Source organism: Ornithorhynchus anatinus, chromosome 5, assembly GCF_004115215.2.
Source record: "Ornithorhynchus anatinus isolate Pmale09 chromosome 5, mOrnAna1.pri.v4, whole genome shotgun sequence".
NCBI lineage: Eukaryota > Metazoa > Chordata > Mammalia > Monotremata > Ornithorhynchidae > Ornithorhynchus > Ornithorhynchus anatinus.
Genome location: NC_041732.1, coordinates 65,948,012 through 65,967,880, shown reverse-complemented (window position 1 = coordinate 65,967,880; position 19,869 = coordinate 65,948,012). Strand labels below are relative to the sequence as shown.

Sequence of the window (19,869 nt, the reverse complement as noted above, 5' to 3'; positions counted from 1 at the left end):
ACTATTGACTGAATAGAATGAATCAAAGGACCTGGGTTCTAATCCCAGCTCCACCACTTGTCAGCTCTGTGACCTTGATAAGTCACTTCACTTCCCTATGCCTTAGTTCCCTGATATGAAAAATGGGGATTAATAATAATAATAATAATGTTGGTATTTAAGCGCTTACTATGTGCAGAGCACTGTTCTAAGCGCTGGGATAGATGCAGGGTAATCAGGTTGTCCCACATGAGGCTCACGGTTAATCCCCATTTTACAGATGAGGTCACTGAGGCACAGAGAAGTTAAGTGACTTGCCCACAGTCACACAGCTGACAAGTGACAGAGCCGGGATTCGAACCCATGACCTCTGACTCCCAAGCCCGGGCTCTTTCCACTGAGCTACACTGCTTCCCTATGAGCCCCTTGTGAGGCAGGGACTGTGTCACACTGGATTATTCTCTGTCTATCCCAGTGCTTAGTACAGAGCCGGGGACATAGCGCTTAACAAATACTGCTACTTGGAGCGGTGGTTTTCTCACCCCATCCTTGCTACCACCCCATTTTGTTCACCCCCTGTTGTCCTCCAACACACCACCACCCCTTCCCCTGCCTGCCATTCCGGTTAGATCTGTATATTTTTTGATCTGTGACTCTTGGCCATATTGAGTTTTTGGTTTGCGGCTCTTCAGTTCATGAGGCTTGTCCACCCCTGGTCTCCAAGCTGGTAATGCTTTGTCGGGTGAATTTCTTCTTGGAATTTGTGCTGAAATTGTAACTTTCTTATGAGGCGGTAGGATGGGCATTAACTGGTACCATAGTTCTTTGAAAATGTGCAGCTCTCAGTTGACACCAAGAAATGAATTGAGTTTAACCATGTGTTAATTTTTGACCACAGCTGCAATACCGGCAAATCATGGAGTTCTTGAAGGAGCTGGAACGAAAAGAAAGACAGCTAAAATTTCGAAAATGGAAACCGAAGATGGCAGTATCTGAAAAGTAAGAACTGTATATGATGGCTCTGAAGGCTTTAGAATCCATTCATCAGGGTGAGCCTTTTGGCCTCCTTCATCCAAATGAACTGAGAAATTGGAACTGGAAACAGCATTCACTTAGCAGTGATGGGCCTAATTCTCAGAGTGCTTCGGGGTCCTCTCTGGGACCATGTAGGGCACTTTGCAACAAGGAGTGTTAGCTCTTTTGCACCATCAGCCATGTGCAAAGTGTGTACTATGAGCCCATTGTTGGGCAGGGATTGTCTCCCTCTGTTGCCAAAGTGTACATTCCAAGCGTTTAGTACAGTGCTGTACACACAGTAAGCGCTCAATAAATACGATTGAATGAATGCATACTAATGGTTGAAAATAGTGATGTTCCTCTCAAAGAGCCTGACTCCTTAAGGGAATAAAGCTAGACCGTGGAAGAACTCAACTTTTAAGAGAGAAAAAATACCAATAATTCCAAATATATATTTTTAATAATATTTGTGGTCTTTGGTAAGCACTTAATATGTGTCAAGTATTCTACTAAGCACGAGGCTACGTTCAAGATAGGTAGTAATAATAATGATGGTATTTGTTAAGTGCTATGTGCCAAGCACTGTTCGAAGCACAGGGGTACATACAGGGTAATCAGGTTGACCCACATGGGGCTCACACTTTTAATCCCCATTTTACAGATGAGGTAACTGAGTCCTAGAGAAGTTAAGTGACTTGTCCAAAGTCACACAGCCGATAAGTGGCGGAGCCAGGATTAAAACCCACGACCTCTGACTCCCAAGCCCCTGCTCTTTCCACTAAGCCACACTCCTTCTGTCACAGGCCCTGTGCAGTTGAGGCCTTCAGTCTAAGGGAGAACAGGTATTGTACTCCCATTTTACAGATGAGGAATCTGTGGCACTGAGAAGTTAAGTGACTTGTCCAGGGTCACACAGCAGGCAAGTGTGTGAAGCAGCGTGGCTCAGTGGAAAGAGCACGGGCTTTGGAGCCAGAGAGGTCATGAGTTCGAATCCCAGCTCGGCCACTTGTCAGCTGTGTGACTTTGGGCAAGTCACTTCACTTCTCGGTGCCTCAGTTACCTCATCTGTAAAATGAGGATTAAGACTGTGAGCCCTACGTGGGACAACCTGATTCCCCTGTGTCTACCCCAGCGCTTAGAACAGTGCTCGGCACATAGTAAGCGCTTAACAAATACCAACATTATTATTATTATTAAGTGATGGGGCTGGGAGTAGAACTCCAGTCTCCTGACTCCCAGGCCTTTGCGCTCTCCATTAGGTCACGCTGATGCTTTTTTTGAACTGGCATTGGAAGTAGTAGGCCCAGATCTGGATCACCTTCATAGTGGAAAAAGCACGGGAGAATTAGGAGACCTGTGTTCTAGTCTCAGCTCTACCTCTTTCCTGATGTGGGACCCTGAGCAGGTGACTTAACATCTCTAGTTTCAGCTGCCTCCTCTATAAATAAAGATGAAATGCCTATCCTTCTTCCCTCTTGGATTGTGAGCCCCCGAGTGACATAGTTACTGTGGGTGATCAAACTATCTTGTATTTACACAGTGCATGGCAAGGTGCTTGGCACATAGTAAGTACTTAATAAATACCACTATTATTTTATAGGAGATTCTAATACCCCATCAAACCAGGGCTACCAGGCTGGCAGTGTGATCTAGTGGGAAGGACAGGGGTCTTTGACTCTGGAGATCTGTAGTCTAGTCACAGCTCTTACTTGTATCTTCCTGGGGAAGTAACTCCTCTTTTTCATTTGTCTCATCTAGAAAATGGGGATAATAATATTTGCCTGTTCTTATTACCCGTGGATGTTATCAGATAAAGTGAGATAGTAGGAAAAGTCTTTGGAGAAAAGAGGACTTTACAAATTCAAAGTATTATTATCACCATGTCTATATTGGTGTTCTCCTGGTGTTATTTTCCATCTGTCAGTTTTTCTCAGTTATGTATTCCCTCCATCTTTGGACCTGGGTTCCTTTGGTTTAGAATTTAGGATATGGTAAACTTCTTACCCATTAAAGTAAAGGCTCTAAAAAAGTGCTGGATACGCACCATTTTGTGTCAAGTAGTATTTTTAAATTTTCAGATGATATACATTTCCATTTCTCTTCTAAAAGTTTTTTCTGTTATGTTTTTAGGGGCTCATACCTAAAATAAGAGGATATTCATGTCGATTTTGTAGAGTGCCACTAGATATTTTGTTGTCTTGATGCGTTTCAGCTGCAGAGAGTGGTGGTATTTTGCTCTGAATGCCAATATGTCTGAGATCCGAGAGCAGAGGGAGCATTCCACTTGGGACTTCGTTTTGCACAGAGCCCACGATGCTGTGTTTTACACTGAGCGGTATTTCAATAAGCTGAAAGGAATCCCACTGTCTGCGGACGAAGAGGTGAGCACATTTGAAACGACTGTCAAGCCAAATAGGAGCAGCCTTGGGCCTGCTACTCTCCGTATATCACAGTGAATTGAATGAGAATTCTGGGGTTACTTGGATTGGCACCAAAATAGGATCTGTGAGGCTATACCAAATGTGGTGGCACTGCGGGGTTGGTTTTATTACAGGACAAGCACCTGGGGCTCTGAAATATTCTGAGGGGACTTCACAAGGTTTGGAGATTAGTATTGGGAGGTTTCTGCTGTAGCTCATGTAGTCTTCCATTGGTCCTGTAGCCTCTACTGACCTGAAGGAGTCTTGTGAAGTAGTGTGAAGTTAGGATGGGGTAGAGAGGAACGCTGACAGGCAGAAATCCCTCAACCCCAGCTCCTCCTCCCATATCCTGAAGGCTCAGGTACTTTTTGGGTGTCAGGCTCCATTATTCCTGCAGTTTGAGATCTCGATTTCCTTCCCTCAGACTCCATATATCGTAATAATAATAATGGTATTTAAGTTCTTACTATGTGCTAAGCACTGTTCTAAGCGCTGGGGTAGATACAAGGTAATCAGGTTGTCCCATGTGGGGCTCACAGTCTTAATCCCCATTTTACAGAAAAGGTGGCTAAGGCGCAGAGAAATTAAGTGAGTTGCCCAAGGTCACACAAATGGCAGAGCGGGATTAGAACCCATGACCTTTGACTCCCAAGCTCGTGCTCTTTCCATTAAGACAAGCTGCTTGCCATTAGGGATTTTGGAGGAGAAGTTCCCTAATCCTGTTCATCTTGAATCACGGACAGACTTGGGTAATTTGAGTTTGCTTTGATGATAAATTCTTCTAAAGAAGGAAGGACACTGGTGGGTGAACCTGGTGGCAGAGACAGCTGCAGAGTTGCTCTGGGGCTCAGTAACTTTGAGGATGGCAGTGACCCCTGGGACTTCCACCTCTTTTCCTGTCTTTTTGTTTAACCCCCTGGATTTAGAATGGTTGGGTGGTGAGGACCATTTTGTATTACTTTGGCATAATCTGGAGTTAGTGGTATTTTCCAAACTTGAGGGTTGGCACAGACTCCAGTTTGCATGCTGGGTCAGACCGATGCAATTAATAGACATTAAGCATTAAAACCAAATACGGGGAAAGGAAAGGATCTTTTTCCCTGGACAGCATATTTGATAGGAGTTTGAGCATCCCTTTGCATTCTCATAGAGTACCAGGCACTCCAGACTCATGGGCAAAGGCATTTGAAGCAGGTGTAGGCTTTAATAGTTTTCATAAATTTCATTTTATTTTAACTGAAATTGGTGTCCAATAAAAAGTAGTAGGAAGAAACCACACTATTTTCTTGCATTCTGTTTCCTTAAAGGAAAAGGAATGGAATTGTAAAGCTAATTTCTAACATGTTTTAGCAACTGCACAATAATATTCTTTTCCTTCATCCATAGAGTCCCTTTGAATATTTAGAAGCAAATTGTGCAAAATATCTTTATATTGTGAAAAGCTGCAATTGTTTGATTCCTTTGTCTTGTACATCTTATATTATGGACTTATATTGTGTTCGGGGTGAGACACCCGGCTGTATAAAATCTGTCTTAGGTAGTTTCCTTTATTACTAGAAAGGCAGGAAGTTCTGTTAATAATTGAGTTAGTTTGATAGTCTGTCTTTTTTTTAAAAAAATTATTATTGTCCTCTGGATATCATGAATTTCATATTAGTCGAAGATTCTGAAAAACTTGTTAATGCTTTTCGGGGGATCAGATGACATATACTACTTAGTCTCCAAATCAGTAACATGACTAGTAGTTTTATTATAATGTATTCTTCTCCAACATAAATTAAGCTGAATGGATTAATTAGATTTTTGCCTCCCATTAAATTGTCATGGACCTATTTCCTTAATTTTGGGTAGGTTTTTAAAAATTTTATTTTGTTTTTTGAAGGTGGTGATTTTAAGAGAATCAGGTTCAGGTAGGGCTGCCACACTCAGTTTTTGTGTTTTCCTTTGCAGGAAGAAATACGTCGTATTGAGGAAGAACAGTCCTTTGAGGAGTTGAAGATCTTGCATGAGCTAGTACATGACCGATTCCACAAGCAGGAAGAACTGGTGGAGGTGATACATTTTCTGTTGACCACTTTCAATTGATTGCCTGGCAAGTTACAAACCCAGGATATAGTGTGTGCTCAGAGTAAACATTTCCAAGAACTGTGGATTCAGAGTCCACACTGTTCCAAAGCATCCTTTGGTGCTAATAATAGCAATATTGTCATCATCATCATCATCACCACCATTATCACTACTACTAATAATAATGATGAGGAGGATGGTACTTGTTAATTACTTTGTGCCGAGCACTGTACTAAGTTCTGGGGTAGATAAAAGATGATAAGGTTGGAAACAGTCCCTGTCCCACATGAGACTCCAGTCTACATAGGAGGTAGAACATGAATATAGTCCCCATTTTATGGATGAGGAAAATGAGGCACAGAGAAGTGAAGTGACTTGCCCAAGGACACCCAGTAGGCCAGTGGCAGAGCTGGAATTAGAACCCGGGTCTCCTGGCAACCAGGCTTAACCCAGTGTGTCCTGGTTTATGTTCCTATAGACTTTCTCATTGCGAGGTGCCAGCAAGGGGGGGATTCAGCATTATTTACCTTCCCATATGGGTACTAACATTGCTTGTGTTATTGGTTGAAACAGAGCTTGCGGGAGCCTCTCGCGGATTCTCCAGGAGTTTCTCCCGTGGATCCAGCAGCCAGTGGTGGCAGTGGGATGCTACAGTACCTTCAGTCTTGGTTTCCTGGTTGGGGTGGCTGGTCTGGTCAACAAACCCAGGAAGGGAGACCAATTGAGGGATTGCCTCCAGAACAGGAACAGTGGAATCCCGAAGAAATATTGGGTACGGTGCCATCTGAATGTGAATTTTCTTCCTTTAGGGAAGCGTTTGTTCAGGGTGACATGAAATGATTTTTCATCTTTTGAAGTTTTTTGTATTTGTTTTGAAGTGAACTGTTCAATTCTGTGGGCACTATTTGGTTTGAAATCTGCTGAGGGTAGCAGAACAAGAGTGGATCAAGCAGGGCAACTGCCCAGGGGCACAGGTTGGTGTGGAGTGCTGAATTGGTATAGAGAGATCACCAGCGTGAGCATGCTACTGAGTTTATGCTCCAGCTGTCTAGAGAGACTCCAATAGTGAGCACCTCCTCCTTTCTCCTCCCCCCTGCCCCCACCACCCTTAGGTTCCCTGCTGTGGTCTTGGATAGTGTTGGATTGTTAACTCAGAGAAGCAGCATGGCCTAGTGGAAAGAGCATGAGCCTTGGAGTTAGAGAACCTGGGTTCTAATGTGCCACTTGTCCGCTGTGTTACCTTGGGAAGTTATGTGACTTTTCGGTGCCTCAGTTTCTACAGCTGTAAAAATGGGGATTCAGTACCTCTTCTCTCTTCTACTTAGACTGTGGGCCTCTTGTGGGAAATGCTTATCTTCTCTCTACCCCAGCGCTTAATGCAGTGCTTGGCACTTAACACTAAATAAATGATAAACAGTGGTTTATTATTTTGGTGGGAACACAGACAGGCTAGCAACTTTCCTTCTAGGTTGACAACCGTGAAGGCTTCCTAGCTGTATACAAAGTGTTATAATTAATAGTTCCACCTCTGCCAGGGAGAGTACATTTCATTCATTCATTCATTCAATAGTATTATTGAGTGCTTACTATGTGCAGAGCACTGTACTAAGCGCTTGGAATGTACAATTCGGCAATAGAGACAATCCCTGCCCAGTGACGGGCTCACAGTCTAATCGGGGGAGACAGACAGCAGAGCAAAACAGAACGAAACAAAAACAAGACAACATTATCACGATAAATAGAATCAGGGGATGTACACCTCAATAACAAAATAAATAGGGTAATAAATAGTATATACAAATGAGCACAGCGCTGAAGGGGGGGAGGAGTGGAGGGTGGGGTGGGGAGGATGGGGCATTTTCAACCTAGAACCTGTATTGGTAGTGCAGGAGCAAGCAGGAGCAAATCTAAAGGTTTTCGACTCTGAGCTGGCTACCAGGTAACAGTCACACTTGTTCCCCCCTACTGACTCCTCAAACTCAATTTCCTGCCCATTTTGCTTGAAAAAGCACTCTAGGAGTCCTTATAAAGAGCTTCATTTCCTTGAAGATAAAAAAAAAAAACAGCAGGACTTAGACTGAAAGCCCAATGTGGGTCAGAGATTGGGTCCAACCTGTTTAACTTGTTTTTACCCCAGCACTTAGAACAGTGCTTACACATAAAAAGCCCTAAACAAATACCATAAAAAAGCCATCACCTGCTGCGTTAAATTGTCTTCTTCCTAGCCATTAACTGTGTTGTGATAAAATAGTGTTAGAGTAATTGCATTTAGAAATTTTATATTTTCATATTTTTCTGATGAAAGCATTTTCTTGGTTTCTCCATTTCAGGCACCGATGAATTTTTTGATCCAACTGCAGATGCCTCTTGCATGAATACATTTACTAAGCGAGATCATGTCTTTGCTAAACTGAATTTGCAGCTACAGGGTGGCACAGTGACGTTGTTACACCAAGAAAAAGGGACTCCTCAAACAAATGAAACTGCCTTCATAAAGCTTGAGTTTTCAGGTAAAATAAAGAACAAGCCCATTCTCTAGTCTTTATCTCTCCAGCAATATCACACCACTTATGAAACAAGCATTTGAGTCCTGGGGTAATTTTGAATCAAAGTCTTGCAGCCTCTCTAGTGAAATTAAGATTCAGGGAACAGTTCTGTAACTGATTTATTTCAGCCTTGTAAATAGCAACAGTTAGTAAATTCTAATGGGTAGAAACTCACAGATTACCTTTGTTTTTCTACCAGAATCTCTCCAAAGTGGGATTGGCAAACATTTTTGGCAAATATTTTTTTTTGTCAGGTGAATTTTTTGTGTTTGTTCTCTAATTTGAAAGGCATTTAATTTGGGAAATTATCATTCATTTTCATCGGGTTGAAACATGGAGTTGTGATGACCTGGTTTTATTTTGTAGAGGAAAATACACAACTGTCCTACCTTTTGCTTTTTAATTTTTTGATGGTCTGTAGTATTTTTAATATGTACAGTTGTACTTTATAGTATCTCAATCTTGCCTTTATACATCCCAGGGGTAAAACTGTTGGCAGAATCTCTTCCTCGTCGAAATTCTTCCTTACTCTTAGTTCGTTTGGATGGCCTCTTTCTTCGAGATCTGGCGACAGAAGGAACCATATTTCCCCTTCTTGTTTCCCCTAATCCAGTAAGTACAACTCCATGTTTTTATGACTATATGATGTCCTCTACCAGATCTAAAAATAAGCACTTACCTTCCTAGGGCAAATAATATTTGATGCCAGGTAAATTGTAAAGCCTGCCACTTTAATTGATCATACTATTAGGACACTGAGAGACAGATGAGCTGATAGAAATAATGAAATTAGCAGGCTGATAAATTTCCAGAAATATTTGCAAGTTGGTGTTAACTCTTGAGATGAAAATTGAAATGTTTTTAACTTTCTTTTTTTATGGTATTTGTTAAGTGCTTAGTATGAGGCCAGGCACTGTACTAACCACTAGGGTAGATACAAGTTAATCAGGTTGGACACAACCCATGTCCCACATGGGGCTCAGAGTCTTAATCTCCACTTTAAAGATGAGGGAATTGAGGCACAGAGAAACTAAGTGACTTGTCCAAGGTCACAGGGCCGACAAGGGGCGGAGCTGGGATTAGAACCCACAACCTTCTAACTCCCAGGACCGTGTTGTATCCACTAGGCCACGCTGTGTCTCTGAATTAACATTTCACCACAAACTAAGACTTCAGCAGGGACTCTAGAGAAATTGTACGTGTGCGTGTGGTTGAGGAGGAGAGGTGTTCACTTTTGGAGTCTTTCTAGACAGCTGAAGCATAAACTCAATATTATGCTCACTTTGGAGATCTCCCTGTGACCAGTTTTGCACTCCTTACTAATCTGTGCCCCAGGGCAGTTGTCCTGCTTGCTCCATTCTAGTTCTGCCTACTCTCCAGATTTTAAACCAAAGTGTTCCCACACCTTTAACTTAAAAAAAAGTCATTATCTGAAGAATGTCAGTGTGCGTATGCATGGATAAAACACCATTTCACTTCTTAGCTGAATCATTTCATTTCACCAAGAGCAAATGCTTCCCTAAAGGAAGTCAATTCACATTCAGATAGCACCAAACCCAGTATTTCTTTGGAATTCCACTGTTCCTGCTGTTCTGGAAGCAGTCCCTCAGTTGGTCTCCCTTCCTCTCCTTTCTGTGTTTGTTGATCTGCTCTGAAGTAACCCAGGTTGATTTCCCCTTGGTTCAAGCCCGGAATTGGAATGGAAGGCAATTCTTCCCTCCAACCAAAGAGGCCAGTGACTGCTTGTTTTATTAAATAATCTTTCATGGTGAATTCCCTGCAGATCTGTGTTTTCCCTAAATCTCTTTTGAAGGTTGTTGTAAACCTGACATGAAATCTTATTTTTCTAGTTTTGAAGCTGAAAATCTTAGGCCTCATACATAAAATCTAATCTTAGGCCTCATACATCAAAAAAGTATTAAACTGGCAAATGTTAGATATCAGACTGTAAAATTCAGAATTTACTCCTCTGTTCTGTTTATGACTTGTTATTTTGGTGTGGAAAATCCTTTGAATGCTAATTGAGACAAGAGTCTTTTTGCTTTTTTATTCATGTACAGATTGATTACCCAGGGAAATTGCATTGAAAGAATCCCAATGTAATGATCCTAAGATATGTGAAACTAATCTGTATCATGCATAAATATTTTGTTTTCCTTGTCTGACACAAAAAGGTAATGGAATATTTGTTTATGTTGAATTAGCAAAAAGAAGTTGGAAGTGCCTCGCAATCCTTTGGACTCCAAACATCTTCAGACAGGAGTGAGCCCTGCCCTGGTAAATTGTTGGATGTTCTTGAAATTACTGATCACTGGAGTTTAATTAGATATTCTTTGATAGATGCATGGTGGTAGGTCATTTTGTGGGATTGAGTCATTTTGATTGTTCAGATTGATTACACGCTAGTGATTAGGAAACCTGTTTGGTCATTCTAATCCCAGCTGTGCCACTCTTGTGCAATCAGAGGCAGATTTACCCAAATCTGCCCCAATCTTCTTTACCCCTTTACTAGATAGAATAACTGAGAGCCGTGTTTCGAAGGACCTTGGCACATACAAGTATTCACCTTCACAATATCGCCAAGCTCCTCCCTTTCCTCTCCATCCAAACTGCTACTGTGCTGGTACAAGCTCTCATAATATCCTGACTGGATTATTGTGTCAGGCTCCTCTCTCATCTCCCTTCCTCCTGTCTCTCCCCACTCCAACCTATTCTTAATTCCGCTGCCGGGATCATCTTCCTACAGAAACCCTCTGGGCATGTCACTCCCTCCTCAAAAACCTCCAGTGGTTGCCTATCAACCTTCACACGAAACAAAAACTCCTCACTCTTGACTTCAAAGCTCTCCATCACCTTGCCCCCTCCTACCTCACCTCCCTTCTGTCTTTCTACTGCCCACCCTGTACACTCCGCTTCTCTACTGCTCACCTCCTCACGGTCCCCCGTTCACGCCTGTCCTGCCGTCGACCCCTGGCCCACGTTCTACAGCTGTCCTGGAATGCTCTCCCTCCTCACATCCGCCAAACTAACTCTCTTTCCCTCTTCAAAGCCCTGCTGAGAGCTCACCTCCTCCAGGAGGCCTTCCCAGACTGAGCCCCCCCTTTCCCTCTGCACCTCCTTCCCTCCCTATTCTCCCCTCCCCCACCATTCTTCCCCTTCCCCTCCCCTCAGCACTGTGCATATTTGCATATTTGTATATATTATTCATTACCCTATTTATTTTGTTGATGATGTGTATATCTCCATGATTCTATTTATCTTGATGATGTTTTGTTTTGTTCTGTTTTGCTTTGCTGTCTGTCTCCCCTGTTTAGACTGTGAGCCCGTTACTGGGCAGGGATTGTCTCTGTCTGTTGCTGAATTGTAGATTCCAAGTGCTTAGTACAGTGCTGTGCACATAGTAAGCGCTCAATAAATACTACTGAATGAATGAATGAATGAACACAAATGCCTTAGGAACAACAATTAATGAGTGCACTTGTTGGTTAACTTTCAAACCACACCTTAAAATCTGTCCTCACCAGTGGCTCATTTTAGAAAAGAATGTGGGCGTTTTTGCTGTTTCATCTTCTGCCTCCTTTTTTTCCTCCAGCTGCTGATCCTGATGCTCCCGTTTTTGAGATGCTCTATGAGAGAAACCCAGTCCACAGCAATTTTGAGAGACGGTTGAATGTCAGCACTAGACCTTTGAACATCATTTACAACCCCCAAGCCATTAAAAAAGTAGCAGATTTTTTCTACAAGGGAAAGGTTCATACATCAGGTTAACCTTATTTTTTGCTTTTATATTTTTTCCCTAAATAACCTTGCTGTCTTTCTGCAGTTTGGGCAATACTGCTATTGCAAAGTGACCAGTCAACAGAGAGAAAATCTAGCAAAGAAAAGAAACCAGGAGTTTCTCTTCATTTGTAAATTAGTGCAGGTGTGATTTTGAATTGGAAAATGCACACTGCGAAAATGAAGACAAGATCTCCAGAAACAGTAGTTTCCTTTAACTTTCCTTTTTTAAAAACCCCTTTCCAGTTTAGGAGGCTGACCAGGTAATGCCTTTCAGGAATATGCGGGATTCTCATATCAGGATGGTGGTCGGTGTTTTCCACCTCCACTTAGGATGCAACAAGATAAAATAGCCTTTAACAGTTGTTTGAGAGATTTAGGGTAGCTATAAGGAAAGATTACCAGCCAGAGTTGTTAATGATGGAATAGTTCCCTAGGGAAGTCACAGAATTGCCTCTTCTGGAGTCTTTTAAACAGAATAAATTCTCTTCTGTTTGTGATAGAGTTCCTGTCATCTGAGGACTGGGGCATGGACTAAATGACTTCTCAAGAGCTTTTCCAGCTTTCTATGGTCTGGGCTGTGCTGAGGTTTTTCAGTGCCCATGGCATATTCCTGTTTCTATTTCTGTCCTGTTCTCCCTCCTACTTAGACTGTGACCCCCATGTGGGACCAGGTTATCTGTATCTACCTCACTGCTTAGTACAGTGCGTGACACATAGTAAGTCCTTAAGACCTCAGTTATTATTATTATTCTATAACAATTCCTTGCTTTTTTGTCATCACTGTTCAACTGGGTTGTTAAGGCAGAGAGGAGGGACTGCTGGTGCGGTGACAGATCCCAGACCACAGTTCTCTCCATTTTCCAAGCCCTTCTGAAATCACCTCTCCTTCTGGTTAATTTCTAATCTCCTCACATGCCACGTAGCACCACCTAGGCACTTAATTACTCATACTTAATTACTTAATTACGCATACTCATTATACATATCTTACATACCCCACTGCATAAGCACCCCATTAATCAATCAATTGTATTAAGAGCTTACTGTGTGCAGAGCACTGGGCTAAATGCTTTGGAGACTACAGTATAACAGAATTGGTAGACACATTCCCTGCTCACAGTGAACTCACAGATAAGTACATATCCACTTTTCCTCCTGTACTTGCAATTTATTTTTTAGTGTCTGTTTCCCTCACTAGATTTTAAATTCCTTGAGGGCAGAGATTTAATCTGCCAATTCTAATATACTCTCCTTAGAGCTTAGTCAGTGTTCTGCCCAGTGTGGGCGTTCAGTTAATATCTTCGATTGGATGTGACTTATCTTTTCCCTTCACTTTTCCTCTCTTAGAAGCCTACTGATTTAGCTTTTAGGTGAGAAGTGGCAAACAGAGGGAAGAGTCATGCATTAATAATAGTGAGGATTTGTTCTCCCTGCCATTTTTCATTCACTTGGCCTTCTCCCTTCACAGGAAGGGATATCCTTTTGCATGTCCCTCACCCATCCTAACACAAGTTAAACTGGTCATCAGTTGGCATAATTCAACTTCTAAGATGCTCTGAGTGCTGTGGGTGTTATCTCCCAAAGCCTGGGGGTTTGGTATTTATGAATTGACTGTACCCAGGGGCACTCTGTGATGTGCTTGGGTCTAGGGGATGCTTCATTTGCTTTTAATCCTGGCTTGGGATGTTCATCTTTGTGAAAGCACATCTGTTTAATCTCTTTTCTTCTTTGGATTTTACAGGTTTTGGCTATCAGTCCGAGCTGGAGTTGAGAGTGGCTGAAGCTGCCCGAAGACAGTATAACAAGCTGAAGATGCAGACTAAGGCAGAAATCCGGCAAACCATTGACCGTTTGTTAGTGGGTGATTTCATTGTAAGTTGGCTACCAAAAATATCTCTAATGTGCTTTATCTTTACTGAGGGTTTTGGTTACTGATGAACTTAGAACCAAATACAATGTAAAGGCCACATGCATTTCCACCAAAAACCGGAAGTCAGGGTGGCTTGACTTATTCATGCTTAAAAAACCTGACAGTTCAGTGAAAGAGCTCCACGTTATGCAAACTTGAGCCTGCTTCCCAACTTTACCTGTAAAAAAAATTACGGGTCCAGGCTCCCCATTTTCTGCTTATGTTCTTGCTGTGCCAATTATGGACCAACTTCCCAGCCCCTTCTCTCTGTATCTGTTACAAAAGCTACCAGATCTGAAATTTGGGCAATCCCAGTGGACTTGAACCCAGATCTCGAAAGCTTCCCAGTTTACATTCATAAGTCAGGCTGGCCTCTCCGTTAGATTGAGGAAACAAACTGAGGATAAAGCTAACTACAATGAGATCCATCTATCCATGCCCTTCTGCCACCTGATTCAGGGTTCTCATTGATCCCAAATGTTCTTCCAGTAGCTCCTTGAAAAAATACACGAGGAAATGAGACTTCCTTGTTCTCCTTTCCTCGGGTTCATACCATGTGAGAGATTTGCCTCTCCCAAACTAGGATAGTTACTAAGGAAGGGAATAAAGCCGACCCACCATAAGCTGAAACTCCCTGATCTGGACTGGGCCAGATCCCCATCATACCATCTCCCCTAAACAGGGAGTTTATGTGGGTGCCAGGGGGTGGTCTGAGTCCGGCCAGGACCTGTTTGAGAGTCTTTTTTTTTTTTGGCCCGGCTCAGAAGTGTTCTGTTCATCAGTACTATTAAAACTCATCCCGATCAATAGATTTCTGCAACTGTATCCCCACATTCATTGAGTAACTACATCTCATGTCCCTGTACATTGTAGCAGGATCCCACTGTACTGTTCCCCATTAATTACGTGGCTTGATGCCATATTGTATGTGAACATTCAGTTTCCAGGCATTTAAGTTTCATCTAATTTTCATTCTTGCCTTGCAAAGTCAGAAATCCTTTATTTGTGTTCTTGGCTTATTTTTACAGGAAGACAGCAAACATTGGTCAGTGCGGCTGGATATTTCTGCCCCTCAGGTGATATTCCCCGATGATTTCAAATTCAAGAATCCAGTGTTAGTCGTAGTGGACTTGGGGAGAATTTTACTAACCAATACTCAAGGTATAGTGTTGGGTGAAGAAGAATGGGGTTGGGGGCATTTTTAGAGGGATCAGTGATCTTTGAAGCTGTCTCCACAAGCAATGAGAAGAGTCAGGGGTCAGGAGGAGGGAATCATGGTGCTCTGAAATATATTCTTCTGCTCTAATAATAATAATAATGATGATGATGGTATTTGTTAAGCGCTTACTACGTGTCAAGCACTGTTATAAGCGCTGGGGTAGATATAGGCTAATCAAGTTGGACATAGTCCCAGTCCCACATTGGGCTCCAAGAAGTTAAGCGACTTGCCCAAGGTCACAGAGCAGACAAGTGACGGATCCAGGATTAGAACCCAGGTCCTTCTGACTCCCAGGCCCATACTCTATCCACTGCTTCTGTACATCCTTTGGAGGAAGTGGGCCGACGTGGCAGAAAAACTGCTGTGTTACCGGACTCGGAATAATCTTGGGAACATGGAATCCCGGACCCGTCTTCTGGTCTGTGAAGAATGTTCATGAATCACCAGTTTGGTGTCAGGATGATATACAGTATCTTTATGTCTTGGACCCTTTCAGAATGTGGCCTTGTGTAAAGAGCATGGCAATAGAAGTTAGGAGATCCAGATTCTAGTTCTGGCTCCCCCATTTGTCTGCTTTGTCAATTTGGGCAAATCACCAAGCGGTAGTGGTAATGATAATAATAATAATGATGATGATAATATTTCAGTGCTTATTACTACTTGCCAAGCACTGTAATAAGTTTTGGGGAAGATACAAGATAATCAGGTTGGACACAATCACTGTCCCACATGGATGAAGATACTGAAGCGTTAAGTAAGTTGTCCAAGGTCACATAGCGGGCAAGTGGCAGAGCTGGTATTAAAATCCAGATCTTCTGACTCCCAGGTCTATGCTCTTTCAGTTTCCTCATCTACAAAGTGGGTGAAAGTACCTCTTCTCCTTCCCTCTTAGACTGTAAGGCCTGGGTGGGACAGGGATCGACTCTCTTGTATCTATCTTAGTGCTAACAACCATTCTTGGCATATAACAAGCAGTGAATAAATTCCACAATCGTCATATTTTTATAGGCAGAATTCTTCCAGTTCGCTTCTTCATAAAGATAGGCAGTGAAGCGAGGACTCACCTGATGGGTTTTATCTTTCATAATAATAGACTGTTGGTTGTAATTTGTTGAGCACCTGTTGAGTGCAACACACTGTACCAAGCACCTGGGAAGGTGCAGGCGGAAGTATGAGGCACATTCCCTGCCAACTAAGAGCATGGAATCTAATGGAGGAAGATATAAACTAGTGATCCTGGAAAGTGGATCTCTTTTCTAAAATGAAATCTAATGGGTATCTCTTTCTTTCCATTTATATTGGTAAGTTTAATATTCCTTATACAGCTTTCTAGCGCTAATCTATTTACAGTTGTTTCACTAGGATAAGGTATAGAATGTGAAGGTGAAATGAAAACTTTAAAGAAAATCAAAATCAATGGTAATAGAGTATTAGTATTTGAACAGATTTTGTCTGACATTTAGGAAAGGGCCTTAATGCAGTCCATTTAGATATTTAGGAAATGGCAGTTGAAAATGCATTCCGACAGCTAACACCACTGATAAAATTTTATCTAAATGAACCCATACATTAATTATTCCATCGTTTCATTGGATTCATTCAGTCGTATTCATTGAGCGCTTATTGTGTGCAGAGAGGCAGTGGATAGTCGCTTTGACTTGAGGAGGCTAATTATATTCTTATTTTACAGTGATTGCCCAATGTTTTCAGATGAATAAAGTCTTTCTTTTACGTATATAGTGAATACTGATCAGATATTTGACTTAATTTCTATTGATGAAAAACCAATATAATAACTGTATTGCATTATTTTTAGTATATAATTTACACGTTTATGCAGGGGGTCAAGTTTTTAACCTATCTGGTCCACTTTTCACCAGACTCAAATCTCTTTCTCCATCGCATATGCCTTTATTATTGAATTAATAGATCAAGTATCCCCAGAGTGAGAGCTAAATCAATAATACGTCTCATGCTTCAGAGTTGTTTTCCCTTTTTAGAGATTGATTATTTATTTTTCTTAAATTCATGGATTCTCCTATAGCAGTGAGCTCCTGTGATTTTTTTTCTTTTTCAATCCGCAGATGACTTTAAAAAGAAAAGTGCACAAGGTTCATCATCTGAGACAAATGAGCTGAGTGATGAGGAGTACAAGACACCTCTTGCCACACCTCCGAATACCCCACCACCTGAAGCCAGTCCCAGTAGTGAAGCAAAAACCCCTCCATCTGCAGGAGTTGGGTTCAGCGAAGAGCAGCTTCAGGCCCGTTTGATGAGCACAAAAATGTATGAAAGATACTCGTTGTCCTTCCTGGACCTCCAGATCATGGTCGGGCGAGTGAATGACAACTGGAAACACGTTCAGGAGGGTGATGTGGGCCCTACGCATGTGGTGGAGAAATTCAATGTGCACCTGCAGTTAGAACGTCGGTTGATTTATACTTCGGATCCCAAATACCCAGGAGCCGTCCTCTCTGGCAGTTTACCAGACTTGAAAATCCATATCAATGAAGATAAAATATTTGCTCTGAAGAATTGCTTTGCACTTTTGAGCACCTCAGAAGCCAAGTCTTCAGACACCCTGATCAAGGAGAAGATTTTTACTGAAGAAGACCAGGCTGGGAGCTTGCAAGACTCAGTAATGAACTTAACCCAGAGCATCGTGATGTTGGAACAGCACACCCGGGAGGTCCTGGTAGAGTCGCAACTACTTTTAGCTGAATTTAAAGTTAACTGTATGCAGCTGGGTGTGGAGAGTAATGGTCGTTACATCTCTGTACTCAAGGTATTTGGTACCAATGCCCATTTTGTAAAGAGGCCTTACGATGCTGAGGTATCCCTAACTGTTCATGGTTTATTACTGGTAGACACCATGCAGACTTATGGCTCTGATTTTGACCTTCTCATGGCTTCCCACAAGAACTTGAGTTTTGATATTCCAACAGGAAGCCTTCGGGATAGCAGGGCTCAATCTCCCATTTTGGGACCGAGTGGAGTCCACGTAATTGACGTGGCCGCTCTGAACGACCGCTGCGTCGCAGCCGCTACCGTTTCGCTCGACAACATTCTCACCAGAGATCAAGAATCTCTCATTAAGTTGGAATACCAGTTTGTGAGTTCGGAGTGCCCTTCAATGAATTTGGACAGCACACTCCAGGTAATATCGCTCCAGGTGAATAATCTGGATATCATTCTGAACCCGGAAACAATCGTGGAACTGATTGGCTTTCTGCAAAAATCTTTCCCCAAAGAGAAAGAGGATGCCAGCCCGCAGCCTTCACTGACAGATTTTGAAAGAAGTTTCCGGGAGCAGGAAACCTATCAGTCGACATACGAGCAAAATACAGAGGTAGCAGTGGACATCCATAGACTGAACCTACTACTCCTCAGGACTGTGGGAATGACAAATGGAGAGAAATATGGCCGAAAGATTGCCACTGCAAGCATCGGCGGCACCAAAGTTAACGTTTCGATGGGGAGCAGGGTCGATGTGAATGGGTCGCTTGGTTGCTTGCAGCTTATGGACCTGACACAAGAGAATGTCAAGAACCAGTATGTGGTCAGCATCGGGAACACAATAGGCTATGAAAACATCATCAGTGACATTGGCCACTTTGAGTCCGTCTCTGTTAAAATGGAGGACTCAGGCCTCACGGAAGCCTTAAGTTTCACATTCGTTGAAAAGTCGAAGCAGGAGTGTTCGCTCAACCTCAAAATGGCCTCGCTGCATTATAATCATTCGGCCAAGTTTTTGAAAGAATTAACGTTATCCATGGATGAGCTCGAAGAGAATTTCCGTGTCATGCTGAAAAGTGCCGCCACTAAAGTCACCACCGTGTTGGCCACCAAAACGGCCGAGTACAGTGAAATGGTCTCGCTCTTTGAAACTCCGCGGAAGCTCCGGGACTCTTTTAACGTAGAAGAGAATGTGATGTATGGATTGGACTCAACCACAGTGGCTACAGACACGGTCAAGCTCATCTTAAACGTGAACATAGAATCTCCCGTTGTTTCCATACCCCGGAAGCCCGGAAGTCCTGAACTCTTGGTAGGGCACTTAGGACAAATCTTCATTCAGAATTTTGTGGCGGGAACAGATGAGTCAAGAAGCGACCGGCTGCAGGTGGAAATTAAAGACATCAAGCTGTATTCTTTGAACTGCACCCTATTGGGAGGCAGGAAGGGGTCCGGATCTGAGGCGAGCCAAACACCCCGCCCGCCCTCTGGGGCGGCCAGTGCCAGTAGCCAAGAAGATACGCATTTCACTCGTCATGATTTTTTCGAGTCATTGCATAGAGGTCAAGGTGGGTTGCCCATTATCTTCCATCGTTTTGACTGTCGAAGCCAAGGCTCTAGTTCACATGCTTAGATTTCAAAAAGAATTTTCCTCTCTGCTTCATGAGCTGTCGAACTAAGATTTTGAATGGAGTGGATTCTCGGTAAATATGATTGGCTGGTTAAAACAAGCGTCACTGAAGTTCATAGCTCATAGGGAAAGTCAGTGGGAGGAAAGGGTTTGGGTGGGAAGATGAGGAGTCCTGGTTTGGATGTCACGTTTGTGGTGTTGGCAGGACATCTAGATAGAGGTGTCCTGAAGGCAGGAAGAAATGTGAGTCTGCAGAGAAGGAGAGATGTCAGGGCTGGAGAGGTAGATTTGGGAATCCTCCATGTAGAGATGGTGGATGAAACAGTGGGAGCAAGTGTGTTCTCCTCTGCAATGGATGTAGGTGAAAAATAGAAGGGAACCCAGAGCTGAGCCTCGAGGGACCCCACAGTTAGAGGGTAGGAGGCAGAGGAGGAGCCTGAGGAAGAGCCTGAGAAGTAGCAACCAGGGACATAGTAGGAGAACCAGGAGAGGACAGTGTCAGTGAAGCCAAAGTTACATAATGTTTCCAGGAGATAGGAGTAGGCCACAGTGTCGAAGGTATGATC

General features: G+C 42.8%; 1 protein-coding gene across 2 annotated transcripts in view; it reads left to right on the top strand.

The window, feature by feature from the left end:
* Window positions 1-19,869, top strand: part of VPS13D (vacuolar protein sorting 13 homolog D) — a 313,068-nt gene that overhangs the window by 25,295 nt on the left and 267,904 nt on the right. For both annotated transcript variants that reach the window (XM_029065681.2, XM_029065680.2), the window contains exons 9-19: window positions 878-978; window positions 3,209-3,377; window positions 5,367-5,468; window positions 6,057-6,255; window positions 7,814-7,993; window positions 8,511-8,641; window positions 10,234-10,306; window positions 11,622-11,792; window positions 13,551-13,681; window positions 14,747-14,879; window positions 17,022-19,241. In XM_029065681.2, coding sequence (XP_028921514.1) covers window positions 878-978; window positions 3,209-3,377; window positions 5,367-5,468; window positions 6,057-6,255; window positions 7,814-7,993; window positions 8,511-8,641; window positions 10,234-10,306; window positions 11,622-11,792; window positions 13,551-13,681; window positions 14,747-14,879; window positions 17,022-19,241 — 3,610 coding nt within the window. The remainder of the gene's footprint in view (window positions 1-877; window positions 979-3,208; window positions 3,378-5,366; window positions 5,469-6,056; window positions 6,256-7,813; window positions 7,994-8,510; window positions 8,642-10,233; window positions 10,307-11,621; window positions 11,793-13,550; window positions 13,682-14,746; window positions 14,880-17,021; window positions 19,242-19,869) is intronic.